We start from the raw sequence: 26,494 nt of genomic DNA on the forward strand, positions 1-26,494 counted from the left end.
GGGGGGGCCCTCAGCACGGCCAGCCTGAGCCCCAGGCCCTGGGCGGCTGATACAGCAGCAAATTGCGGGGCTGGGGTTCTGGCTCTGACTTCAAGGACCCGGGGCCCAGCTATAAAGGGCTGCCCAGGGTCTCCGTCCAGACCAGAATCTCTGCTCCTGACACCATGGCCGCCACCACCACCAGCTTCCGCCAGTTCTCCACCTCCGGCTCCCTCAAGGGCCTGGGCATGCCCACCGGGGGCTTCTCCCGGGTGTCCACCGTCCGCGTGGGGGGCGCCTGCCGGGCCCCCAGCAGCAACATGTCGGTCGCGTCGTCCCGCTTCCTGGCGGGCATGGGGGGCGGCTACGGCGGGGGCTACTCCTGCAGCCTGGGCGGGGGCTACGGCTCCGGCCACAGCGTGTCGGACGCCCTGCTGGGGGGCGGCGAGAAGGAGACCATGCAGAACCTCAACGACCGCCTGGCCTCCTACCTGGAGAAGGTGCGCGCCCTGGAGGAGGCCAACGCCGACCTGGAGGTCAAGATCCGGGACTGGTACAAGAAGCAGGGCCCCGAGCCGACCCGCGACTACAGCCACTACTTCAAGGCCATCGAGGAGCTCAAGAGCAAGGTGCGTGGGCCAGGCGGCCCCCTGCCCTCTGCCCTCTGCCCTCTGCCCCCTGCCCTCTGCCCTCTGCCCTTGCTTGGCACCTGCTTCTGTCTCACCCCATCCCACCTGAGTGAACGTTCCTGGGGTCTCCATCAGGCATCCACTCCCTGGTCTCAGGCCCGGAGGACACCCTGTGCAGGGAGATTGTTTGGAGTTCTCTCTTTCGGGGGGAGGGGGAGGGCGTGTGTTGGGGTGGTGATGGAGGAGCAAGCAGGGGGGGCTTCAGAACCTTGAAGGCAGCAGATGGCATCTCAGGTATAGAGGGTGACACAGGCAGAGGCAGAGGCGGGGGAGAGTTTGGTGCTGGCTGCTGGGGGACGGAACCGAGCTGGGAAGGCATCAGAGCCATTCCCCTCTGGCTCCGCCTGCCTCACCTCCTCCAGGCAGCCCTCCTGGGTGGATGGCACTTGCCTCCCCGCCCCCCACCCCCCCAGATCTTGGGGCTCCTTCAGCACGTCGAGGTTCAGTCGAGGCCCTGCGTGTTGTGCGGATTTCGCTGAGGGTGGCAGGTCCTCGTGGCTGCCTGTGTGGTGGGTCCTCCTCACCCCCTCCGGGCGGGTCACTCTGGGGGTTCCTGAGGGCGGAGCCCGGGTCTCTCTTGGAGATCGGGGGAGGGGGGGTCCCTGAAGGAAGGAGCTGTGTCCTTCCTCTCAGACTGGAAGCCTCAGGGAAGGGATTTCTCTTGGTCTGATGGGTCTCTCTCTCTCTCTCTCTCTCCCCCCACCCCTCCCTCTAAGATAAGATGACCAGACGTCCCGCTTTTGGCAGGAAAGTCCCGACTTTTAACAATTTGTCCTGCATCCCACGGCGTTTTTAAAAAGTCCTGATTTTTGGAAAGAAAAATCAGGACTTTTTTAAAAAACGCCGTGGGACGCGGGACAAATGGTTAAAAATCAGGACTGTCCGCCAAAAGCGGGACGTCTGGTCACCTCCCTCTAAGAGCATGGCCTTGGCATTCTGTGAGGGAGGCACTGGGTTTTCTGCACGAGCCTGCCCTTGCAGGGGCCTACAGTGTTGCCACCCCAGAGGCAGCTGGGAGGCCCATGAGAGCCAGAGAGCCCGGCCGAGGGCAGCGGGTGGGGCCCGGCTGGCGCCCGTGGTCAGGCTTGCCGATTCCTGGTGGAGCACCGGGCGTGGCGCTGGCTCTCGGGGGGCTTTGCGGGTTCCTGCCCGGGACCGGTGCCAGGCGGGAAATTCCTGCAGCCGCTCCCTGGCAGCAGGGCCACGGGGAGAGCCAGATCAGATACCGGGCTTGGTCTGGGGGGCGGGGCGCCCGGGAGAGCCCCTGTGAGTTAGCGTGTTCCCCAGTCCGTTTGGGGTCGGCCAGCTCCCCAACACCAACCCCAGTGCCCCCCGCCCCCCCGCCTCCGCCCCTCTGAGTCACCGTGCCCCTCAGGGGTGTTGGCGATGGCCCCGGCGCCCCTCACCAGGCCCGGGCAGCATCCTGAGCGGGGAGGTGAGAGGGACGGACCCATGGAGGCCTGGCTCACAGAGCGGCCCCTGGCTCAGCCTGGAACCCTGGGGCCGGAGCCAGGAGGAGCCGACCGCCGAAGCTTCCCTCTCTGCACCCTCTGCACTCCGGCCCTCAGCCTTCCCAGAATTCCAAATCGCACCCTCCACCCGGGCCTCGCTCTGCCACCAGCTCCATGGCTCTTGGCTGGAGTTTCTCTTGGGCATTTCTCACAACAACAACAACGACGACGACGACGACGACAGCAGCAGCAATAATAACGGGCCCTCTGCTCCTTCCCGAGTCTTCCCTGTTTTCACTTAAACGTCCCGATGACCCGGTGGGACAAGAAAACGTTGCCCTGGGTGTGCGTGCGGCGGGATCAGTGGTAACCTCGCTAATTAATTAATCACCTCATTAAAGGAGTGATTCCTCGGGGCCAGCTCTGGCCCAGGCGCCATGCCCAGAGCTGGGGATTCTAAAGGGAAGGAGACAGCCGAAACCGGTTTGGCTCAGTGGTAGAGCGTCCGTCTGCGGACTGAAAGGTCCCAGGTTCGATTCCGGTCGAGGGCATGTACCTGGGTTGCGGACACATCCCCGGTGGGGGGGTGTGCAGGAGGCAGCTGGTCGATGTTTCTCTCTCATCGACGTTTCTAGCTCTCTATCCCTCTCCCTTCCTCTCTGTAAAAAAATAAATAAAATATATTAAAAAAAAATAAATAAATAAAGGGAAGGAGACAGACGTGGCCCAGAGTCCACGGGAGGAGGAAATAAAGGAAGCCATGGAAAAATCACACTCGGGAGAAGCGCCGTGAGAGAGGGAGGGGCAGGAAGGAGACATGCCCCGGAGGAGGGACCCCGGTGGGGAACTGCTGCGGGCTTCCTGGAGGAGGTGGCAACTGAGTCTAGAGGTGAAAGAGGGAGTCAGGCCCTAACTGGTTTGGCTCAGTGGATAGAGCGTCGGCTTGCGCACTCAAGGGTCCCAGGTTCATTTCCGGTCAAGGGCATGAACCTTGGTTGTGGGCATATACCCAGTAGGGGGTGTGCAGGAGGCAGCTGATCCATGTTTCTAACTTTCTATTCCTCTCCCTTTCTCCGTAAAAAAATCAATAAAATATATTAAAAAAAAAAAAAAGAAAGAAAGAAAAGAAAAGAAAAGAAAGAAAGAAAGAAAGAAAGAAAGAAAGAAAGAAAGAAAGAGGGAGTCAGGTCCAGGTGGCTTGGGCAGTGACCCCCTGGTTGTTGAGGGGTAGATGTGGGTCCCCTGGCATCATGGTTACCTGGGCACAGTGCCCCTACCCCTCTGTGAGTCCCCCAGCCAGGTCCTCAGAGGAGGAGTCCACACCACGGGGACCCTCCTTCCCTCGGGCACACCCTCCAAAGGGGTGTGCGAGAGGGGTGCAGGGTCTCCCCGGGTGCTTGCTCACAGGGCCCACCATCGCTCTCCCCAGATCCTGGCCGCCACCATCGACAACGCCAGCCTGGTGCTGCAGATCGACAACGCCCGCCTGGCCGCCGACGACTTCCGCACCAAGTGAGTCCGGGCCTCCGGGGCTGCTGGCCGTGGGTCCAGCCCTGCGCCTCACCGGGCCCTCCGTGTTCCCTGAGGGCGGCCCGGGGGTCCCCCATGGCTCACGCCTCCGCCCCTCCCAGGTACGAGATGGAGCTGAACCTGCGCATGAGCGTGGAGGGCGACACCAACGGCCTGCGCCGGGTGCTGGACGAGCTGACCCTGGCCCGGGCCGACCTGGAGATGCAGATCGAGAACCTGAAGGAGGAGCTGGCCTACCTGAGGAAGAACCACGAGGAGGTGAGGCCCGCTGGGGGGTGACAGCAGGAGACACTCTCCTGGGAACGAGCAAGGCTGGGGCCTCCCCATCTGCCTGGGCCAGGGCCCTGCTCTGCACCCAGTGCCCATCCAGGGTGGGTGCCTGGCCCTGGCCCTGACCCGGGTGACCCTGGGAGGGCCCTGGGGGAGGCCCGGAGGGCCCCGTCCCCACCAGGATACTTCCCATGTCCCCGAAGGCACGGCCTGCTGTGAGGTGGCGGTTAGCGATCTAACGAGATTGCATTCTAAGAACACGCGTGCTGATTAATAGTTAATTAAAGGGGTGATAGTCATCTGCCCGGCACACGGCAGTGATTCACGGCCAAGGTCTCCGCTGGCACCAGCACCAGCGCTGCGAGAAGGGTGTGCGATCTCCCCTCCATCGGGACGAAACGGGGGCTCAGAGAGGCTCAGGGCTTTATCCAAGGCTGCACAGGCGTCTTTCCTCCAAACCGCCCGACCCATGTCCACATCCGGGTCCAACTCCACCCCTCTGCCACCTCCCCCCCTCCTTTTTCAGGGAACTCTGCATCCCGGGGACCCCAAGACTCAACCCAAAACCCTGCGGGGGGAGGGGCGCTCATGAGCCTGTGGGCTTCCTTCTCAGCTGACCTCTGGGCTGCCCTGAGCTAGGGGGGCCCGAGCCCCGAGCATCAGAAGCCCAGAAAGCGCCTCCGATGGGCTTTGGGGCTGGTGATAGGGAGGGCGTTCCTAACGAGGCCTGGTCCTTGGGGCTGCTTTGTGGTTGACAGTGGGCGACAAGCGGGGAGCTTGTCCCGGCGCGTCCCCTCTCAGGACAAAGAGCTGGGGATGGACACACAGCACACACTGGGGATGGACCCAGAGTGTGTGTTGGGGGAGATGCCTGATGTCCCCACAGCCCCACACCTTGGAGTCATGACAGCTGCCTCCACCTTCAGGGCAAGGAACCGGTGGCCTGTCTGTGTGCCCGTCCGTCTGGCATCGGCACCCGTCTCCCCCGGTGGAGAAGGCGGGCCGCAGGGTCCCTCTCCCCGGGGGGTCCTGGGTGAGCGCCCGCTCTCCTCTCTGCCCAGGAGATGAACGCCCTGCGCGGCCAGGTGGGCGGGGACGTGAGCGTGGAGATGGACGCCGCCCCCGGCGTGGACCTGAGCCGCATCCTGAACGAGATGCGCGACCAGTACGAGAAGATCGCGGAGAAGAACCGCAAGGACGCAGAGGACTGGTTCTTCACCAAGGTGGGTGGCCCGCGGGGGCAGGTGTGCACACACCTGTGCGTGCCTGTGCCGTGCGCGGAGCGTGGGCTGGAGCACGTGTAGCGGCTCAGGCTGTGCCATCTGGAAGGACCTTCGGAAAGCAGTTGGACCAACCCTCAAGTTCGGATGCTGATGGGGAGGCCCCCAGAGAGGCCTCAGAGCTCACAGCACCCCCCACTGCGGCCTGGGAACCAGGTCTCCCCACAGCCAGGACTCCTCCCACACAGGCCTCTGCAGGTGTGTGTGTGTTTGGAGGCACACTCAGACCCTCAGGAAACACGTGGAGAGGGGACAGGTCCCCAGGACAGGACCAGGCACAGAAAGACAAGACCCCACTGAAACCGATTTGGCTCAGTGGATAGAGCATCGGCCTGCGGACTGAAGGGTCCCAGGTTCGATTCCAGTCAAGGGCATATATACCTTGGCTGCAGGCACATCCCCAGTAGGGGGTGTGCAGGAGGCAGTTGATCACTGATTCTCTCTCATCGGTGTTTCTAACTCTCTATCTCTCTCCCTTCCTCTCTGTAAAAAAATCAATAAAATATATATTTTTTAAAAAAGAAAGAAAGACAAGACCCAGGCCTGTCTGAGCCGTGCCCACAGCTCAGGGGCAGCAGCCCATGAAGGTGCCCGCAACGCAGGGCGAATTCCGAACCGAGGGGGTCTGTGTGCACGTGTGTCTGGGGCCCCCAGAGGCCAGCGAGGCGCTGGCGGAGCAGGTCCGGGAGGCCAGGGCTCGGGGGTGGCCCCTGTCCCCGGCCCCACCTCCACACGGGGCCTCCTCAAGCCCCCCACGGCCCTCCCGCTTGCAGACGGAGGAGCTGAACCGCGAGGTGGCCACCAACACGGAGGCCCTGCAGAGCCACCGGACGGAGATCTCCGAGCTCCGCCGCTCCGTGCAGAACCTGGAGATCGAGCTGCAGTCCCAGCTCAGCATGGTAGGGCTTCCGTGCCGCCCAGTGACCACCCCGCCTCGTTACTGACTGCACCCACAACCCCCACGGGGGCTCCTCCTGTGGGTGGGGAAGGGTCCCGGCTCCGTCTTATCCGCCCACCCGCATGCTGGCCCACAGAAAGCGTCGCTGGAGGGCAGCCTGGCGGAGACCGAGGCGCGCTACGGGGCGCAGCTGGCCCAGCTGCAGGGGCTCATCGGCAGCATCGAGCAGCAGCTGGGTGAGCTGCGCTGCGACATGGAGCGGCAGAACCACGAGTACCAGATCCTGCTGGACGTGAAGACGCGGCTGGAGCAGGAGATCGCCACCTACCGCCGCCTGCTGGAGGGCGAGGACGCCCAGTGAGTGGGGGCACCAGGCCCAGGCTTCCCCCGGGAGCGGGGCAGCCCCAGCAGAAGCCAGGCGGAGGTGTGGAGGCTGGCAGGGGGTGACACGGAGACTGCTGGCTGGGGTCTGAGGAGCACGGAAGGCCGCCTTAAAGCAGGCTGAGTCAGTCTTGTAGGCATGGAGGGGTTTTGCACAGAGCCACAGGACATAACAGGCACAGAAAGACAAAGCCCAGGAGGTCAAGCGGTCTCAGAGCATTCCCTCTGGCTGCAGACGGACAGCTGCATCCTCGAGGCCAGGGGGTCACGGGGGTCACGGGGACCTGCCAGGAGGCTGGAGCAGAGAGTCAGGCCGCCTGCTGGGTGGAAGGGGTGGGGGCAGGGGCAGGGGCAGGGGAAGGCCGGGGTGTGGGGGCGAGCCTGGCTCACAGCAGGATTCAATCAGAGCTGAGTGAGCACATCAAGGCCTGGGTAACCCTGGGTTTCTGGTTCCCATGGCTCGCGGTGGGCGATGCCATTACCCAGGATGGGGTGTGGACCGGGGCGGCCATCTGGTTTGGAGTTGGGAAGGTGGATCGGGCCTACTGTAAAGGGGCTGAGACCGTCCTGGAGCCTCCATGCTTAGTCATGTATTCCAGCGTTTTTGTGTCCTGAAGATGGTGGCGTCCACCTGTAGTCCAACCGCAGTCTCTCTTGCTTCACTGGAGTCCATTTGCTGGGCCCTTCTCCTTGTAAACTGAGCCGGGCTGGCTGCAAAGGGCCTCTGGGCCCCTTTCCATACTCCTGTCCACTGGGCCTGTGCCCTTTGACCTTGCGGTGGCCGTTCTTTTCCGTGCACTCCCAGCTGGGATTCCTCTTTGATTTTCTGGGACCTCTCTCCCTCACTCTGGGGCTCCCCAGCTGCTTCTCCTTCAGGGAAATGGGGCTCCCAGCCAGCACCCCTGAGCTGACAGTCCCCTCTCCCTCCCCGCAGCCTGGCCAACCAGTACTCCTCGTTCACGGCCTCACAGCCCATGCGGGAAGGTAAGAGTAAGCCCCATCCTGCCCAGGGGAGGCGGAGAGTGGGAGGACCCTTATGTGTGGGAGACGGGGGGAGGGGCTCCGGCCTGAGGTTCTCTGCCCCACCCCCTCTTCCTCCCTCTTCAGCCACGGTGACCAGCCGCCAGGTGCGCACCATCGTGGAGGAGGTCCAGGATGGCAAGGTGGTCACCTCCCGGGAGCAGGTCCACCGCTCTACCCACTGAGCCCTTCCCCCTCGCAACAGCCCAGCCTCGAGGGTCGCGCGGCGGCCACTGCCCCCAGTCCCCCAGTGCGCTACTGCTGGGCCCCACACGCCCGTCGGGGCCTCAGCCCCAGAGCTGTTGCCTTTCTGTACCTGCTTCCCGCCGCCGCCCTCGCGGAGGGGCCGCCCGAGGTGGCCCCCGGGACCCCTATTAAAGCTTGGCCTGAAGTTCAATGCCTCCTGGGGTCCGGTGTGGTCATTGGTGTGGGGCCGTGTGGGCTGAGGGACTGGGGGCGGAGGAGTGTCCGTTCCATTTTGGGGTGGTGGATGCCCGGCTGGCGTGGCTCAGTGGTTGGACGTTGGCCTGTGAACCAGGAGGTCGTGGTTTGATTCCCCTCGATCCCCAGTGTGTGGCCTGCAGAAGGCACCCGTCAGTGATTCTCTCTCATCATGGATGCTTCTATCTCTCCCTCTCCCATCCTCTCTGAAATCAATAAACATATATTAAAAAAAAAAATTTTTTTTTGGTGGGGGTGGTGGTTCTTATCACCTGCCAACCAGTCCTACCCACCTCCACCCGGCCGGGGCTCCCGGGAGGATGAGAGAGAAGGAGGAGGAGGACCTAGGGCTCAGTGATGGGCCAGCCCCACAAGCAGGGACTGTGTCTAAGAATCAGCCCCGGGGTGGCCATCGCCTGTGCCGGCCCCTGGGAGGACCCCTGGCTTCCCCGGGAGCTTCGCCTGTTCTAGAAGCTTCCGCCTTCGCCTGGGTCTGGGGGAGAGAGGCCGGGCAGGGGGCTTCCTGAGGGTGGACCGAGGGTGGGCGAGAGGAGGTGGCAGCGGCACAGCCCAGGAGACCAGACCGGCTCTGCCCGGCTCGGGGTGTGTGTGGGGCGGGGTGACCGCGGTGTCAGGGAGCGTGGGGGGCTGTCTTGTTTGCTTTGGTGGCTTGGCAGCCACCGGGCTGTGGGGGAATCTCGGTCGGCTGCCGGCGGGGGCTGCCCGGGCCTGCCTGGGGAGTGGAAGCCATTGGCAGGCAGCCTGAGACATGACCACATTCCGCCCAGTTCGTCTGCTGGGGCCTGGGGCCTGGGCCCCAGGCCGGGCCTGGGTGGGGGGCAGGGCAGGGGAGCGCTGAGGGGTGGCTCAGGGTCCATCCCGAAGGCCCATGTCAGGGAAGGCCGTGGGTGGGGGGACCGGCTGGGAGGGTCTCAGGAAGGCCTCTTCTTGGGCAGTGTCCTTGGACAGGAGTGAAGGGATAAGCCCTCATCCTACCTTGTGGCCCCTTGGGGTAGGGGAGGGCTAGGGAGGTGGGAGGGGGCCTGGCTTTCAGGTCTCCTAGTTCCCTTTGACCGTGAGGCCCTCCCCACAGCGGCCATTGCCCCATCTGGTAGCTCAGCTCCTCTCTGCCCACTCCAGCCCTCCTCCCCCGCATCGGGGAGTCCCGGGGTTGGGGCAGGTCAGATCACTGGCCAGATGGACTTGCAGCCCCTAAGAGCGCTCCCCTGGGGTCAGGGCTGGGCAGAGGGGGGCGGGGGCAGTGTGCCGGGGTTCCTTGGGGAGGGGTCTGGAGCTGTGGGACGAGGGGTGAAACGCGGCCAGCCCAGTTCTGCAGGTGTTGGGGAGCAGCGGGACACGATCCCTCTCAAACCCTCGTCTCCTTAGCTGTAACATGGGGTGGTCAGCTGACCCCTGACCGCGTGACTGCGTTGTGTGCTGAGCCTGGTGGTTTAGGTCCAGGTGCCAAGGCAGGGTGGGGGCTCCATGCTCGCTGCCTCCCCAGCCCACAGCCCTGGGCGTGCAGCGTGGTGTGTCAGGAACCTCAGGCTGGGGGTTGGGGGAGCTGCCGGGTTCCCCAACCTTTTCCCTACCGGGCCCAGGGCCCAGGGCCCAGGTGGGCCGGGGTGGTGAGGCAGCTGCCTGGGAGGGCCTGGGACAGTGACGTCCTGCCTCTCCTCTTTCCCATATTAGGTCATGGGAAAGCATAGCTCCGGGGCCTGCCTGAATCACAGGTGACGGCTTAAGCACAGAGACAGGCGCACGCACATGCAGACGCACAGCGATGGGGCTTCGGAGAAATGAGGCAAAACCCGGGGGTGGGAGGGGAGGGGGCCCACGGGCACCTGGGAGCTGGCCGCCCGCCAGGGGTGATGAAAGCCCAGGGGAATGGAAAGAGGAGCAAGCCCATTGTCATCGCCCACTCCCCCTCCCCGCCCTCCCCGCCCACTGCCCGGCCTGTTATAAAGGAGCAGGCGGGCCCAGCCGCCAAGGCACCTCAGGCTTCTCCTCAGCAGCCCTCTCTCTCGCTCTGTGCTCCTGCTCTGTGCTCCCGTCTGCCACCCGCTGCCGCCACCATGACCACCACCATCCGCCAGTTCACGTCCTCCAGCTCCATCAAGGGCTCCTCCTCGGGCCTGGGGGGCGGTTCGTCCCGCACCTCCTGCCGCCTGTCTAGCGGCCTGGGCACCGGCTCCTGCAGGCTGGGCTCGGCCGGAGGCCTGGGCAGCTCCCTGGGCAGTGCCCTGGGGAGCGGCAGCTACTCCAGCTGCTACAGCTTTGGCTCTGGCGGCGGCAGCTATGGCAGTAGCTTCGGGGGTGTCGACGGGCTGCTGGCGGGTGGCGAGAAGGCCACCATGCAGAACCTCAATGACCGCCTGGCCTCCTACCTGGACAAGGTGCGCGCCCTGGAGGAGGCCAACACGGAGCTGGAGATCAAGATCCGCGACTGGTACCAGAAGCAGGCCCCGGGGCCCGCCCGTGACTACAGCCATTACTACCACACCATCGAGGACCTGAAGAGCAAGGTGGGGCGCTGGGGAGGGGGCTGCGGGGGGCCGTGGCTTCTCCCCCATCTGCCCAGCCTGGGACCCGGCCCGGGCGCTGTCACAGGGCCTCAGGGGGCCCAGGACGGCTCGGCTCCGGCGTGGCCTCTGAGAGCCCAGCTCAGGGGCTGCTCTGTGGCTCACGTTATTCGTTGTTTTTTTTGGGGGGGGGGGGGGCGGCAAGCAGGCCTCAGGGAGCTCCTTCGAGGCTCCTTGTCCTCATCCCAGAGCTTCTTGCCAGCTCGTGGGTGACAGGACCAGGCGAATGGGCACATCTGGGGGGCTGGGCGGGCTTGGGAGGCTGCGGGGTGTGTGGGCACCTCTCTCCTCGGAGCCTGAGGGGGTTTGGGGCAATGGCGGGGTCAGGGGTCTGAGTGAGCATCAGTGGCACCTGCTGGGAGGCGGAGACAGGAGGACGGGGGCGGGGCCTCAGGAGGCCTCCTGGGAGCCTTATTTGGGGATTTTTCTGGCTTTCCCATCCCTCCTGCTGCTCCTGAGCAAACAGGGGGGTGGGGGATTGGAGGTGGAGCGGGGTGGGGAGCTGCCCTCTGGAGCCCTCAGGCAAGGTTTAGCAGGAGTGGAGACTTCTGGTTGGAAAACACTCTTTAGTGAGGACTCTTAGTCTCCCTTTTGGGGGACACTCTCGGGGGCGCCATCTCCCCAGCTGTAAAGTGTGGGGGTTGCCCACATCCCCGCTGCTTTCTGGGCCTCTGGGACAGCTTCTGCCAGGAGGCATCCCCTGCCCCTACCCCCCTCCCACCCACGTTCTGGGGCTCCGCTCCCACCACCTGATTCCCAGCCTGAGAGCTCCCGGTGGGGGTGGGCGGGCTGCCTGCTCTAGGAGTCAGTGCTGGGAAGGTAGGTCCTGAGGGGACTGGAGACAAGTTTCAGCACATTAAACTCATGCTGGCCTGAGGGCTTTGTTAACAATTATGCACAAGAGAGGAGAGAGGCTGGGCGGGGAGGGAGCCCTCCGGAAGCAGGCGGCCACCTCCTGGCTCTCAGGCAGGAAGGCCCAGCTCAGAGCCCTGGTCAGGGCTGAACCCCCTGCACCCCGTGACCCGACTCTCCTTCCCACCTCCCCAGATCCTCACGGCCACGGTGGACAACGCCAGCATCCTGCTGCAGATCGACAACGCCCGTCTGGCTGCTGACGACTTCCGTACCAAGTGAGCCTTCACCGCTGAGCCGGAGAGGCCCTGGGGCCCCCCTCCCCACCCCGGGACCCCTCAGTTGCTTGTGATACCTGCCAGGAGCCGGGGGTGGGGGGGATGGGGGCGTCTACCTCGTAGTCCGGGGTGCAGCAAATTCTGAAGGTCCCGGGCTGAGGTGATGGATAAGAGAGAGCAAGCGGAGGTGGGAGGGAGAAATAGGAAGCCAGGTGGGGTATGGCCTTGCCCTGCCTGTTCCCAGGGCCCCAGGGCTGGAGCTTGCTCCAACCCCTCGCCATCTTCATTCTTCATGAGCCTCAGGGCACCCTGGCGGAAGCAGGGTGTTGGCCAGGACCCGGCCCTGCCCGTCCCAGTGTCCAGACGGAGGTCTCCGGTTCCCTCTGCAGGTTTGAGACGGAGCAGGCCCTGCGGGTGAGCGTGGAGGCAGACATCAACGGCCTGCGCCGGGTGCTGGACGAGCTGACCCTGGCCCGGGCCGACCTGGAGATGCAGATCGAGAACCTGAAGGAGGAGCTGGCCTACCTGAGGAAGAACCACGAGGAGGTGAGGCGGGTGGAGTGGCAGGTACTCCAGGCTGGCCACCTGGTAGGGCTGCCCTGTCTGAGGGGCCCTGACCCCCGGTGGCCCAGAGCCAGCGAGCAGGCCAGCCTCCTTCCCTCTTCCCTGCATCGGAGGGACCTCCCAGGGGCCCGCAGAGGCCTCTTCGGCCCTCCCCAGCTTTCACCTCCCTCCCAAGGACAGGGTCTAAGTGAAGAGGTCCCCCTGTCCTAGCCCAAACCCTTGAACCAGGGTCCCATGCAGAAGTTTGGAAATGAGAGGGGATGTTCTGGGGGACAGGCCTGAGAATGAGATTTTATCTTTGGGGGGGAGACACAGAACCTGCCCGCAGTCTGACGGGGGAGGCAGAGCCCGTACAGAGCAGGTGAACACGTGGTTGGGAGGGTCAGGGGGCAGAGGGCAGGCAGAATGAGGGAGGGGTCTGGAGATCCTGCACGGTTGGAGTGAGAGAGCGGGGCAGGATGTCACATTCCCGGTCCCCCACAGGAGATGAGCTCCCTGCGAGGCCAGGTGGGTGGCGAGATCAACGTGGAGATGGACGCGGCCCCGGGCGTGGACCTGAGCCGCATCCTGTCCGAGATGCGCGACCAGTACGAGAAGATGGCGGAGAAGAACCGCAAGGACGCCGAGGACTGGTTCTTCAGCAAGGTACGGGCTGCTGGGGCCAGCGGCCTCTCCCAGCGGCTGGAGTGCAAGAGCCGAGCCCCCGCAGCAAGCCCAGGGCCTGGCATCCTGGGGACACCCTCTCCTCAGTAAGCCAAGTGCACCCCAGGAGTTCAGGCTCACCCATGGCATCCACGGCTGGGGGCTTGGCTAAAGCTGGGATGTGGGGGTGGTGTGCGGGGAGCCCCACTCAGAAGCACAGCCAGAGGAGACAGGCCCCGGGACCCTCCGCCTGTCCTGTAAGAAGTCAGGAACCAGAGGGGAAGGCACCCATTAGGGTTCTCTCTTTTTTAAAAAAAATATATTTTATTTATTTTTTTTACAGAGAGGAAGGGAGAGAGATAGAGAGCTAGAAACGTCGATGAGAGAGAAACATTGACCAGCTGCCTCCTGCACACCCCCCACCGGGGATGTGCCCGCAACCAATGTACATGCCCCCGACCGGAATCGAACCCGGGACCTTTCAGTCCACAGACGGACGCTCTACCACTGAGCCAAATCGGCTTCAGCCCATTAGGGTTCTCAAGTTTCCTACTCTTGTACCTTCCACCTGTGGGATTAAGGTTAAAACTTAACATACTCCCAAGGTTTCGGGGCTTTGGGAAGTGGGAAGCTGAGAAGAGACACTCCCCGCACAGTCAGGTTGAGGAGGAGGGCTGAGTGGCCCAGGGGAGGTCAGCAAGGCGAACAGGGTCAGGGTCATGGGGTGTGTGTATGTGTGTGTGGGGGGGGGAGGGAGCGGGGGGTGAGCATGCACCTGTCTGGACACAGAATGGGTCCTGGGCTGAGGCTGTGCAGGGCGTGGTGGTGGTTGTCTGACTCGCAGACGGGATCCCAGGCCCGCTCAGCACCGTCCTGTGTTCTGTCCGCAGACAGAGGAGCTGAACCGCGAGGTGGCCACCAACACGGAGCTGGTGCAGAGCAGCAAGAGCGAGATCTCCGAGCTCCGGCGCACCGTGCAGGCCCTGGAGATCGAGCTGCAGTCCCAGCTCAGCATGGTAGGGGCGTGGCCAGGCCCGGGGCGGGCTCCCAGGCCCCCCCCCCCCCCCCGCAGGGGGCACCCACCACCACCCTCTCTGACCCCCTGCGCCTCCCGCCTTCCCGCCTTCCCGCAGAAAGCATCCCTGGAGGGCAGCCTGGCGGAGACGGAGAACCGCTACTGCGTGCAGCTGTCCCAGATCCAGGGGCTGATCGGCAGCGTGGAGGAGCAGCTGGCCCAGCTGCGCTGCGACATGGAGCAGCAGAACCAGGACTACAAGATCCTGCTGGACGTGAAGACGCGGCTGGAGCAGGAGATCACCACCTACCGCCGCCTGCTGGAGGGCGAGGACGCCCAGTGAGTGGGGGCCTGGGGCCAGGGCTGGGGGCGAGCCTGGGGGCGGGCCTGGGGGCGGGGCTGGAGATCTCAGACCCACAGCTGATCTCCCCTCTCTGTTTCCTTTGCAGCCTGACTCAGTACAAGCCCAAAGAACGTAAGAATCTCCGATCGTGGTCTCTGCGGGCGGGCGGCACGGGGCAGGCACCCGTCTGCACCTCGCTGGGGGAGGGTCCCCCGGGGCTCCAGGAAATGATGGCTGATCCTCAGTGAGGGTGGGGGAAGGGACCCATTAGGGTTCAGGGTTGATGCTCAGGGGAAACAAGGAAACACCGTCTGGCTCAAAGGGCTAGGAGATGGTCCTTCATCCTGGAGTCCTAGTCTGACGGGGGAAACATGGTCCTAACTCTGGAGACCGTCCTCTGATGGGGAGGCAGGAACCAGGTCTCGTGACCTTTGCCCTGAGTCCCTGCAGACGAGTGAAAGCCATCCCGACTCTGGCTCTAGCCTGGCGGGGGAACGGGGCTTGGTCCTTGTCCTCAGATCTTAGTCTGATGGGGATGTAACATCCTAGCCTGATGGAGGCGATGGGGACCAGGGGCTGGCCTTGGGGAGCCCAGCCCAGGCTGATGGGGGAGACAGGAGCATAGGCCATGCCCCGGAGACGGCAGAGACATCGAGTTAGACCCCTTGTGTGGGCATCCCGTCTGCGAGGTCCCGGTCTTTCAGAAGGACACGTGGGTCAGAATCACCCCACCCACCTGGGGGGCCAGGGCACCAGCAGCGGGACGTGTGTGTGTGTGTGTGTGTGTGATGCCGAGGAGCAGCAGAGGCATGGACAGAGCCGTGGCTGTGGGGGAAAGACTCTCTGGGCCCCCGCCCCCCTCTGACTGTCCATCTCCTGCAGCCGTGACCACCCGCCAGGTGCGCACCATTGTGGAAGAGGTGCAGGACGGCAAGGTCATCTCCTCCCGCGAGCAGGTCCACCAGACCACCCGCTGAGGACCCTGCTCCCCTGTCCCCTGCCCCCAGGGCCCTCATCAGCCCTGCAGCCTCGACCTCCCCAGCCTGAGCCCCGTGGCTCCCGTCCCTTCCCCACCCCCCTGCCTGACCAATAAAGCTTGTTGACTCAGATGTGGAATGCCTCCTGATTGTGGCCACTGATTGGCCCCAGGGAGGGGTGGGTGAGCGGAAGCGGGGGCGGGGATGGGGCAGGGGAGGAGTCTGAGGATGGACGCTCCTGGGATGGACGCCACTGTTGTTGACGTAGAGCACATGTGTCAAACACAAGGCCCGTGGGCCAAATCCAGCCCGCCAGGCCTTGCAATGTGGCCCGCACCGCGCTGTCATCACTGCACTCCGCTGTCAGTTTATGACATTGTCAGTTTATGACTGTTCAGTAAACCATTCGGCCCGCGATTTAGGCTGGATTTTAGATTTTGGCCCCTTCTCTGATTGAGTTCGACACCCCTAACGTAGAGTCTCGGACCCGGGTAAGGAGTAGGTCTGGGCAGAGCTTGTGTGCGGTGGACCCAGGGCCGGTGGCGCAGGCCGGGCCAGACCCGGGTGCAGTCAGTGTATGGGGGTCTTAGGTGGCCTCCTCATGGCCTCTAAGTGGGTGTGTGGCCTCGGGCAGTCGCTTCCTTTTGCTGAACCTCATTCTCTCACCTGTAAATGGGGGAGCAGATTACAGGTGTGGGAGCTAGAGGTCCAGGGGATGGTTGTATCCAGTCAATCGCTCCTCGAGGTCCCGGGGGTGGGCCAGGACACAAGTCTGGGTTCTCTTGGAAGAGGCACTGAGGGAGGGGAGATGGTTAGGGGCCCCCGTTGCCTAAGAGAAAGGTGGAGTCTCCCAGGAATGAGGGCTTTGTTGACAATTATGCACAAGAGGAGGGACCCTTAAGCAGGGTTTAAATGGTCAGCTGCCGCTAGGGATGGGGTGCTGGGGTGGTAGGAAATGCATCCTGGGGAGGGGCTCGGGCAGCCCCGCGCAGCCCCACCCAGGACCCTCTGGGCCCCGCCCCTTTCAGGTGAGGAGCAGCTGGGAGGAGCCAGACACCAGGAAGTCTGCCTTTCAGTAAATCCGGAAACCATGGGGTGGGGCGAGCCTGCTTTCCTGGTTTTCTTGGGGAAGTGGGAGTGGGTGGAAGGGATGAATAAGAGGAGGGGTGCCCTTCCCATACCCCAATTCACCGACAGGGCTGGAACTGTCTGCTGCCGCCCCATCAGACCTGGGTGTCTCAACACCTGCTGGATCCTGGTGCCTGGAGAGGAGGGCGGGGCTTGGGCGGGGAGGGGGCAGGAGCCAGTGGGGCAGTGGCAACAGCGGCTGTCTAGGAAGTGGGCAGCTGGGGTGGGGCTCTGGGCAGGCCCCTGGCCCACGCTGGACCCCAGAAGCCACAGGAAGTGAGGAGTGAGATGAGCCCCAGCTAACGGCCCTTCTGGCCTTGATACTGGGGACCCCATGCCTGCAGAGGCCACTGGCTCTCCAGGGGCTGGGCCTGCAGGTGTTGCTCTGTCAGAGGCTGACGCCTCTCAGCCGCCTGAGCAGCAGCAGGAAAGGATTCAGGACGGGCAGGTGGCATCATATCCCAGGCCCCGCCGCACATCCGGCCACAACCAGCAGAACCAGCCCTGGGCTGAGGACGGCTGCTCCGGGGGGTGATCTCATTTATTTGAACAGCCTTCCTAGGAAGCAGGAGGCTCTGGGAAGAGAAGAGGCGCCTCCTGTGTGAACGGGGACACGGAGGCTCTGAGGAGCCGTGACTCAGCCCTCGCCTGGAGCCCGGCATGTCAGGGGTGGAGCAGGTGCTGCCGGAGGCGGAGACGCTGTGCTGGGAAGAGGAACCCGGAGCCCCACCTCCTGCCCAGCCTCAGGCTGGGAGGCAGCGGTTCTCTCTCCACAGACCGGGCTCCTCCCACGATGCAGCAGCTGCGGAGGAGTCAGAGTGTGGGGCTGGCCAGCGCTTCTCTTCTTGTTTTTTATTTTATTTTATTTTATTTTATTTTATTTTATTTTATTTTATTTTATTTTATTTTATTTTATTTTATTTTATTTTATTTTATTTTATTTTATTTTATTTTTATTGTTGCCCCTCTGCTGGGGAAAGGAGACCCTGCCCACAAAGTGGGGGGTGCACGGCTCCGGAGGCCATAAGAGGGGAGCAGCTCGATGTGCTGAGAACTGAGTTAGGAGAGGCAGAGGCTGCCATGCTGGGGTTGGGGTTCACGGGAGACAGTCCTGGGCCCCAAGGGGATGCCCACTCCCTCCGGAAGTGCTCAGCCCAGGCCTGGGCAGGGGGGGTCACGGGGCACAGACTAGGTTCAGGGGACTATGGCCTCTGGGGGGTGGCATGAGAATCTTTGGTGGCTTTTTCGGGCACCATTGCCTATGGCTGGATTGGGAGACCCAGCTGTGGGCGTTATACAGAGTCTCACGGTTCATCCGTACCCACCCATGTTTTGCACCGAACAATTAGCAGGTCGGTCACTGCCCTCAGTGTGCCTCACTCACTCTGCTAGGATGGACACCCACCCACCTGATTCCCAGGCTCAGACCCTAGGGGTCACCAGCCCCTGAGACTCCTCCACACCCTGGGAGGGTGACCACAGGCAATACACTGCCCATGGTGCTGCCCGCTCTGTGCCTGGGTCTGCATGGGGCCTGGGGGAAGCTAGAGACACCGGCCCTGGTCTGCGGGGACCCCAAGGGACCCTAGCCTAGGAGGGTGAGCACAGCACAGTGGTGGGCTGACAATATGCCCTTTGCCTAATGCAGTGTGGGCCTCCTGTGCCACCTGCTGTGGGTGGCTGAGGAGACAGCGGGACCAGAGCCAGGACAGTTCTCCCACCAGGCACAGGGCTCAGGCTGCAACTGACATTGACCCAGCCATGGGCTTCCCTGAGGGTTGTGTAGACCATTGTGAGGGGCCGTAACAGCCCCTGCCCTGGGCGGGGGGCATCAAACATGGGGGAGCTTGGCGTTCAGGTTCACCCAGATCCTGGGACCAGTCATGGGGCCAGCGCCTGAGTCAGGGACATTTGTTCACCCCCAGAGAGCCTGCCCCACCCCCCGCAGCCCCTCACAGCTGAGCACACTCTACTGGGATTGGCTCTGCCCCCAGTCCTTCCAAATGGTATGCCCTCAGCGTTTCTCTTCTTGTTTTTTTGTTTTGTTTTGTTTTTGTGTGTGTGTGTGTTTGTTTTTTAGTGTTGTTTTTGCACATCAATGCACATAGTAGGTGCTTTATAAATATCTGTGAATAAATGCAATATGGCCACCAGTCTGTGCTAGGTGCTTTATTTATTTCACCTCTAACATGCCTGTAAAGTAGTGCTGATCTTCCCATTTCCCAGAGAAGGAAACTGAGGCCCAGAGAGACACAAAGTCTTGTCCAATATCTGGTCCTTGCTTGCCTGACTCCAGACTGCTCTGTCCTGGCCCATCCAACCTCTTCTCCCTTCATCCTTCCCTGGAGCCCATGGATGTGGCTGCCACCAGGAGCTGAAGGCCCTGCAGCCCCCTCCTCGCTCCCCTCAGCCTCCCTGGGGCCTCCTTCCCCCAGGCCTGGCTGGTTATCAGAAAGAAAACAGTCCTAGGACCTACCTTGTCCTGGTGATGCTGTGCAGTGTGCTCATGCCAAGGCAGTGGACTGATGCTATGCAGTGGGCAGATGCTGTGCAGTGGGCTGAGGCTGATGCAGTGGGCTGAGGCTGTGCAGTGGGCTGAGGCTGATGCAGTGGACAGATGCTGTGCAGTGGGCTGAGGCTGTGCAGTGGGCAGATGCTGTGAAGTGGGCTGAGGCTGTGAAGTGGGCTGAGGCTGTGCAGTGGGCAGATGCTGTGCAGTGGGCAGATGCTGTGCAGTGGGCTGATGCTGTGCAGTGGGCAGATGCTGTGCAGTGGGTAGATGCTGTGCAGTGGGCTGAGGCTGTGCAGTGGGCTGAGGCTGTGCAGTGGGCTGAGGCTAATGCAGTGGGCTGATGCTGTGCAGTGAGCCAGAACAGGGCCCAGGGATCTGGATAGAATGCTGGTAATCAGTCAGATTTGTGAATCTGGCAAGTGGAGGTATGGCATTGGTCAATAATATTTCCTGGCAAACTCTGGGATGAGATGACCTCATACCTGAGATGGGACGGCCCCAGGTATGACCTCATACCTGAGATGGGACGGCCCCAGGAAGAGGCGAACCCACTTCCTGGAGGTGCTCTGTGCCCACCTGGCCTGGTGATTCCGGCGCTTGGCAACCTTGGGGCAGGTGTAATGGAGGAAATGCTCCCCACTCCTCTGCCAACTCAGATGGTCTGAGGCCCAGCTGGAGCCTCCGCTGGTTCGGCCACCTTCCCAGGAGGGTCTCAGAGGCAGCCCCTCCTTTACCGCGGGGCTGGGAGCTGGTAGCACTCACCCAGCTGCATCCCGAGGACAGAGTGTCTCTGGGTTTCCGGCACTCGGTGCTGCATTCCCACCTCAGTGTTCTCCCCGGGTCAAGTCATAAGGTCCAAGGCCAGTGACTGTATCTCACCCCCTGCGCCCCCAATGCCAGGCGTGTGGTGGGTGCTTGGTCTGTGGTGTTGACTGAGTGGTTCAATGGGTTGGTCAGCAACTTTATTCCTGCAGCTTCTCGGCCCAGCCAGCTCCCTGGGCCTTTAGCGCTGGGCCTGTGTGCACCCCTCCCTGCTCCTGCAGGGATGGGGGAGGGGCAGTGATCCAAGTAGAAAGGAGGCAGAAGCTGTGTGGGGGACAGAGAGGCAAAGCTCAAAGAACAGGGTTCGGGTTCGAGTCCCTGCTCCTTGGCCTGTGTAACCTGGGGAAAGTCTCTTTCTCTCTTTGGTGGGAGCTTGATGGCCTTTGGTGACCTCAAAGGTCATGTCCAGTTCTGAGGGTGATGAGGCTGTAGTCGGCCCTGACCTCCAGGCCCGCCCTGACACCTGGGATGGTAGGATTTTTTTTGTCCAAAAATTCCAAGCCCCCTTTACCCATGTGCGGAGTGTGGGAGGGAGGGAGCATCTCCCAGGCTTAGTCCTAAAGGCGTGTGCTGGGCACCAGCTCTGCTAATACCACTGGCCCTGTGCCCACAGCCAGATGACTGACGGGGCGCCATGCAGCACTGGCAAAGCCCGGCTGTGCTGAGGCAGAGAGTTTCAGGGTGGTATCACCCAGCAGAGCTCAGGCTGAGGCAGGCCCTCCCTGCTCCTCGCCTCGACAGAGGCACTTCTGAGCAAGGACCGTGGCCAGCTCTGTGGGTCACCCCTCAGGCCCCCCCAAGGAGGCCTCTGATTTTGGGTCTAGACCCTCCGGATCCTGCCTCCAGCCCTTGGGCCAAGGTCATGCCCACTGTGGGCAGAGCTCCTTCCAGGCCGGTAGATGAGCACAGACACACCTTGGTCCCTCCTCTAAGACGCTGTGGGCAAGGGGGGCTGTTATGGTGCAGAAACAGAACAGCGGGTCCTCGCTGTAGCTGCAAGACACATTAATCACGCTCTGTTATTCGCGATCGTTCTGCCCTGATTAGAGAAAGCACATTCTGGCCTGGCTGAGAGTTGTGTGCCCGGGGACATGGGAGTCAACCTCGGAAGGCGGCCATTCTCCTTTTCCAGAACTGCCTGTCATCACGGAAACTTGAACAAGCTTGTTGCCTAAACAATCTGGCCCCGGAGGTGCCCTCCCTTTGCGACCACCAGCCTGCCTGTCCGGGAGCCTGCCCCCATTATCCCATGCCCGCTTCCCCATGCGTGTCATTCCTACTGTCCCAGGTGACCTCTGTTTTTCTTCCCAATACAAGCACGTGGCGGGGGCAGAGCAGATTTTCGTGATGGCCTGCTGCTCTCCCATGCTGCCGGCAGTACTGGGATAGACACTCATACCCTGTGGCTGCTCCATTGGCTCAGGTGGTGACAGGCAGCCCGGACTGTGCCATGTTCGGTGTCAGAGATGGCCCGAGCTCCATTCTGGTCCCAGACTGGTGACTTCAGGGGAATCGCCCCCTCTCTGGGGTTCCCTCTACTTCACAGGATGAGTTCAAGACAAAGATGTATGTTGGGGATGCGTAGAGAGGGTGGCTCAGGGTGGTGGAAAGGGCTCCAGCTGGACAAACGGACAGACTGGGGTTCTGACCTCAGCTCCCCATTGACTAGGGTCTTGGGAAGCCTACTTACCTTCGCACTTCCCTGTCTGTGAACTTGTGGCAGGGGCGGGCGCAGGTAGGACACTCTATGCCACTCCCGAGCGTGGCAGGTGACGGGAGAGCCACCTTCCCATCTCTCTCAACTGAAGGAGAGGGCCCTGCCAGGAGTCTGTGGACACTTGAGAGAAAACTGCTGGGAGCTGAGCCCTGGACACAGCGTGAGCACTCAACGCCCGTGGTGTGGTCAGGGGTCACTCATGGCGCTGGTACAGGACAGGGGACCCCCTCCCCCCCATCACAGAGTACAGTGGGTGCCAGTGATTACGTGGAGCAATGTATTCGAGGTGGGTTGCTCATGAGCACAGAGAGGAGGGCAGGGGTGTGGGAGGGAGGTGCCGGGAAGAGGTGGGCTTGAGGAGGTAGGTGAGGGGAATCTGTGCTGGAAAAAAGGGTGGGGGCTGAAGGAGCTGGTGAATGAGGGTCAGAGCTGGCCATCGGGGAGGGGCCAGAGGGGTCCTTCGTGCACATTTTTCTGTGGCTGGTGGTGTGTCCTCCCCTTTTACAGACATAAACCCCTGGGGTCCGAGGGGCTAAAGGATGCCTGTGCCATGTAGCTTGTAGGGGGCAGAGCCAGGGTTGAAGCTGCCAGCTGGCCAACTCCACAGGCACTCTATCCAACTCATACATGATTAGTAAGCAGGCTGGTTCCATGGTGCACACAGAGAGAGTGATCACATCTGTAGAACTAGCAGGGACTCCAAGACCACCTGGTCCAGCCTGGTCACTTTGCTGGGGGGTATAGGCCCAGAGAGGGTAGGTGAGGGGTCCCAGGCCACACAGTGAGCCAGGCAGAGCCAGGCCAGGAGCCAGCTCTCCTGCCAACAGCCAGGCGTGCGGGATCCCCACGGCCGATCCCGAGAGGGCCCTGGGACAGCGCGGCCGAGGCTGTCACCGTGGGGCAGGGAGTCTTTCACGGGCTGACTCACCGCCCGGGGACGCAGCCGACACAAAGCCACCTGGGCCAAGGCCCTGCCGTCCCCTGGGGCTCCGGGAACAGGAGCCGATTGCTGCCGCCCAGCCTGAGTCACCACCGCCCGGCTTTTGTGTGTGTTTTCTCTCGGCCCCACACCCCCAGAGCTGGGTGGGAACTGCGAGCAGCACAGCGACCCCGGGCTGAGTAATCCAGCGCGGGGAGTTGGACGGGACCCGGAGTGACGAAACCCGGAGGGGAGCCCGTAGTCAGCAGTTGGGAGGGCCCCGCCTTCCCAGGGACAGTATAAAGGTGCCGGGCTCCCGCCTTCTTCCCGCCTTCCTGAGCACCTCTCTCTTCTCTCTGCCGACTCGCTCGCTCACTCGCTCACTCACCTCCACCATGACCACCTGCAGCCGCCAGTTCTCCTCCAGCTCCATGAAGGGCTCCTGTGGCCTTGGTGGCGGCTCCAGCCGCATGTCCTCCGTCCTGGCCGGCGGGTCCTGCCGGGCCTCCGGCGCCTTCGGGGGCATGTCCTCCTCCCGCTTCTCCTCCGGGGGAGCCTGCGGGCTGGGAGGCGGCTATGGCGGCGGCTTCAGCAGCAGCAGCTTTGGTGGAGGCCTGGGTAGTGGCTTCGGTGGAGGTTATGGCGGTGGCCTTGGTGGTGGCCTTGGTGGTGGCTTTGGCGGTGGCTTCGGCGGTGGCTTCGGTGGTGGCGATGGCGGCCTCCTCTCCGGCAATGAGAAGATCACCATGCAGAACCTCAACGACCGCCTGGCCTCCTACCTGGACAAGGTGCGCGCCCTGGAGGAGGCCAACACCGACCTGGAGGTCAAGATCCGGGACTGGTACCAGAGGCAGCGGCCCAGTGAGGTCAAGGACTACAGCCACTACTTCAGGACCATCGAGGAGCTCAGGAACAAGGTGGGTGGGCCAGGGGGGTGGCTCTGGTGGGTGGAGCACTGAGAGAGATCCTGCAGCAGTGGCCCTTAGGAAACCACTTGCTAGCATCTCCATTTTATAAACAGGGAGACTGAGGCTGGCCTGGGGGCAGTGGCCGAGGGTCCTTTTTCAGCATCGAGCTGGGCCTGGGACCCCAGCTCTCTTATTTCCCTGCATGCTCAGCTTCTCTCAGACTTGGGCCAGGGATGGGGTGGTGGGAGAGGTGGGTGCATCCCCACCCCACCGCACCCTGAGCTGGGTGGGAAGGCACCCCAGGCTGGCTGGAGAAGCAGAGAGCCTGACCTGCCAGCCAGGAAACCCCCAAATGTGGGGAGACTTCCTTCTCCCCTCTGTGCTCTTCGCCCCTGAGCAGCGGGGATGGTGGTTAACGCTGCCTCTCGCCCTTCGCCCGCTCTGCAGATCATCACGGCCACCATCGAGAATGCCCAGCCCATCCTGCAGATCGACAATGCCAGGCTGGCAGCTGACGACTTCAGGACCAAGTGAGCCTTCTGCTTGGCAGGGCTGAGGGCTGAGGGCCAAGGGCAGGGGCGAGCCGCAGGGGTGTCTGCCCAGGGGCACCAGCAGGGCTTGGGTCTCAGAGGCCTCATGGATGCAACCTGATGCCCTGACCTCTGCCTGCCAGGTACGAGCATGAGCTGGCCCTGCGCCAGAGTGTGGAGGCCGACATCAATGGCCTGCGCCGGGTGCTGGACGAGCTGACCCTGGCCCGGGCCGACCTGGAGATGCAGATCGAGAGCCTGAAGGAGGAGCTGGCCTACCTGAGGAAGAACCATGAGGAGGTGAGGCGGCGGCAGCGGCTGCTGGCATTGGTTAGTGGGAGGTGGGGTCAGCCGGGGGATAGATGCTGAGTTAACTCCCTCTCGCCATCCCTTCCTAGGAGATGCTTGCCCTGCGGGGTCAGACTGGCGGGGACGTCAACGTGGAGATGGACGCTGCCCCAGGCGTGGACCTGAGCCGCATCCTGAACGAGATGCGAGACCAGTACGAGCAGATGGCGGAGAAGAACCGCCGAGACGCGGAGGCCTGGTTCCTGAGCAAGGTGGGGCTTGGCCCTCGGGCCTCCCGCCGGACTTCCCAGCCGGGGGGCTGCCGCTGGAGTGCCTCACACCTTCTGCTCTGCTTCCCCATCTCAGACCGACGAGCTGAACAGAGAAGTGGCCTCCAACAGCGAGCTGGTGCAGAGCAGCCGCAGCGAGGTGACCGAGCTCCGGAGGACGCTGCAGAGCCTGGAGATCGAGCTGCAGTCCCAGCTCAGCATGGTACGAAAGCTCGGCCCCAACCCCAAGCCACCAGGAATGGACACCAACCCCTCAACACCGCCACAATAGTTCCTCCTCTCCTTCCCCAAGCGTGGGGCTGAAGGCAAACTTGTACCCACTCTATAGATGGAGCAATGGAGGCCCAGAATGGGGGAATAACTTTTCTCCATGTTGCCTGACCCCCATAGCCCATGTGCCTCCCAGAAAACATGCCCCCAGAAACCTGTAGGGACGGCAGTGACCACCACCAACGACTTTCTTTTTCTCTCACGAACAGAAAGCATCCCTGGAGGGCAGCCTGGAGGAGACCAAAGGCCGCTACTGCATGCAGCTGTCCCAGATCCAGGGCATGATCGGCAGCGTGGAGGAGCAGCTGGCCCAGCTGCGCTGCGAGATGGAGCAGCAGAGCCACGAGTACCAGATCCTGCTGGACGTGAAGACGCGGCTGGAGCAGGAGATCGCCACCTACCGCCGCCTGCTGGAGGGCGAGGACGCCCAGTGAGTGCCTGCCCCTGCACCCCATCCCCCCCAGTCCTACTCCATATAGACCCTTCAGCACCCCCACCCCATGCTGCTGCTCCCAGCACCTCTAATTGCTCTGTCTTTTCTCCCCCCGCCAGTCTCTCCTCCTCTCAGCACACGTCATCATCCAGCCAATCCTATTCCCGAGATGGTAAGTAAGACTCCTGAGGGTCCCAGGCACTCCAGAGCCTCTGTCCCCCCCTTCCTCCTCCTTTTCCCTGTGTGGGGCCAGCTGAGCTGCCAGAATCCTTCTCACCTCATCTCTTCTCTCCCACAGCCATGTCCTCCTCCTCTTCCTCCGGCCGCCAGACTCGCCCCCTCCTCAAGGAGCAGGGCTCCTCAAGCTTCAGCCAGGGCCAGAGCCTCAAGCACTGAGCTGCCTCTCCCAGAACTTCCTGTCCACCCGCCGGCCTCACCTCCGGAAGGCCTGGGCCAAGCCCCTGTTCTCCCAGCGCAAGTCCCAGCTGTCTCCCCTTCCCCTCTGCTGGTGGTGGGCAAATAAAGCTGACTTTCTGGTTGATGCAAACAAGTGTGGTCTCTGTTCTTGAACTGATGAGGAGGGAGTTGAAGGTGACGCCCAGGAGCCTTCTGGGACCTCAGTCTGAGGGATACGAGAAAGAGCGAAGCTCGGAGGAGTTTGCAGGGTCGTTGCGGAAGACCTCCATGCCCTGGTGGGAGGGGAGGGGAGAGACAGGGTGGGAAGGAGCTCCCGCACACCAACAGACATCCTGGGAGGCATCTGACAGAGGTTCTTCCCTGAGACCTCCTAGCAACTCTGTGACCTGGGTGTGGTCACAGACACAACCCTGGGATTCAGGGAAGTTAAGCCACTTGCATGAAGTCATGCTGAACACCACGGAGGTTCCCGGCCAGGTCTGTCTGGCTGCCATGAGCATGCCATGACGGTTTTTCCAAGACCTTTGAGGGATTCGAACACAATACAGAACATTACAAAATAGGCAATTAAGGTAGCAGGATGGCCCCAGGGAAGACGATCCCACAGATCATCATCGCCCCGGCTTCTGAGGGCCCAGCTCAGTGTGCCTTTCTTCTGTGCCACCCTGCCACCTTCGCTATTTTAACCCACAGACTCAACGCTTGAGCTCTTAGCTTTGATCCCTTGTCTCCTCACCTCTGCACCGAGAGAGCAGGACAGGGTTAACTCCTGACTCCATCTTGTGCTACCTCCTCTATTTTGTATAACTATGTCACTATGTAACTGGACCCCAGCCCTCACCCAACCAATTGAAGTCAGCCAAAGCAGTGACCTCACCACCCCTATAAATTATTTGTTCTAGAGAAACCCGCTCTCTTCCTCCACCTTGCCGCTGCATTGGTATGTGGGGGGTGAGCTCGGGCTAGCCTGAATAAAGGACTCTTTTGCTTTTGCATCAGACTCGGATCCCTGGTGGTCTTTGGGGATCACGAAATCTGAGCATAACAGCACACAATGATTTTTCTGTT

At 62.3% G+C, this 26,494-nt stretch overlaps 2 protein-coding genes across 2 annotated transcripts; both read left to right on the forward strand.

Moving 5' to 3' along the window:
• Positions 1 to 25,553, forward strand: LOC311610797 (uncharacterized protein). Its single transcript, XM_084862315.1, has 16 exons — positions 1 to 608; positions 3,549 to 3,631; positions 3,751 to 3,907; positions 4,981 to 5,142; positions 5,973 to 6,098; positions 6,234 to 6,454; positions 7,413 to 7,462; positions 7,586 to 7,682; positions 22,583 to 23,207; positions 23,646 to 23,728; positions 23,872 to 24,028; positions 24,127 to 24,288; positions 24,383 to 24,508; positions 24,786 to 25,006; positions 25,129 to 25,181; positions 25,308 to 25,553. The coding sequence occupies exons 1-16, from the start codon at positions 165 to 167 to the stop codon at positions 25,403 to 25,405; spliced, it is 2,865 nt and encodes a 954-aa protein (XP_084718441.1). The 5' UTR covers positions 1 to 164; the 3' UTR covers positions 25,406 to 25,553.
• Positions 9,935 to 15,317, forward strand: KRT17 (keratin 17). The gene is made up of 8 exons (XM_084863723.1): positions 9,935 to 10,464; positions 11,569 to 11,651; positions 12,041 to 12,197; positions 12,699 to 12,860; positions 13,748 to 13,873; positions 13,991 to 14,211; positions 14,322 to 14,347; positions 15,098 to 15,317. The coding sequence occupies exons 1-8, from the start codon at positions 10,015 to 10,017 to the stop codon at positions 15,190 to 15,192; spliced, it is 1,320 nt and encodes a 439-aa protein (XP_084719849.1). The 5' UTR covers positions 9,935 to 10,014; the 3' UTR covers positions 15,193 to 15,317.
• Positions 25,554 to 26,494: the final 941 nt, after the last annotated feature.

The sequence above is a fragment of the Pipistrellus hanaki genome (assembly GCF_964339955.1).
Source record: "Pipistrellus hanaki genome assembly, chromosome: 16".
NCBI lineage: Eukaryota > Metazoa > Chordata > Mammalia > Chiroptera > Vespertilionidae > Pipistrellus > Pipistrellus hanaki.

Bases quoted from the DNA above. Each gene is read 5' to 3' on its own strand.
- LOC311610797 (XM_084862315.1), top strand. From the start codon at position 165: ATGGCCGCCACCACCACCAGCTTCCGCCAGTTCTCCACCTCCGGCTCC. The intron at 5,143-5,972 runs GTGGGTGGCCCG...TCCCGCTTGCAG, and splicing joins AGGACTGGTTCTTCACCAAG to ACGGAGGAGCTGAACCGCGA. The intron at 25,182-25,307 runs GTAAGTAAGACT...TCTCTCCCACAG, and splicing joins CCAATCCTATTCCCGAGATG to CCATGTCCTCCTCCTCTTCC.
- KRT17 (XM_084863723.1), top strand. From the start codon at position 10,015: ATGACCACCACCATCCGCCAGTTCACGTCCTCCAGCTCCATCAAGGGC. The intron at 11,652-12,040 runs GTGAGCCTTCAC...TTCCCTCTGCAG, and splicing joins GCTGACGACTTCCGTACCAA to GTTTGAGACGGAGCAGGCCC. The intron at 14,212-14,321 runs GTGAGTGGGGGC...TTTCCTTTGCAG, and splicing joins CTGGAGGGCGAGGACGCCCA to CCTGACTCAGTACAAGCCCA.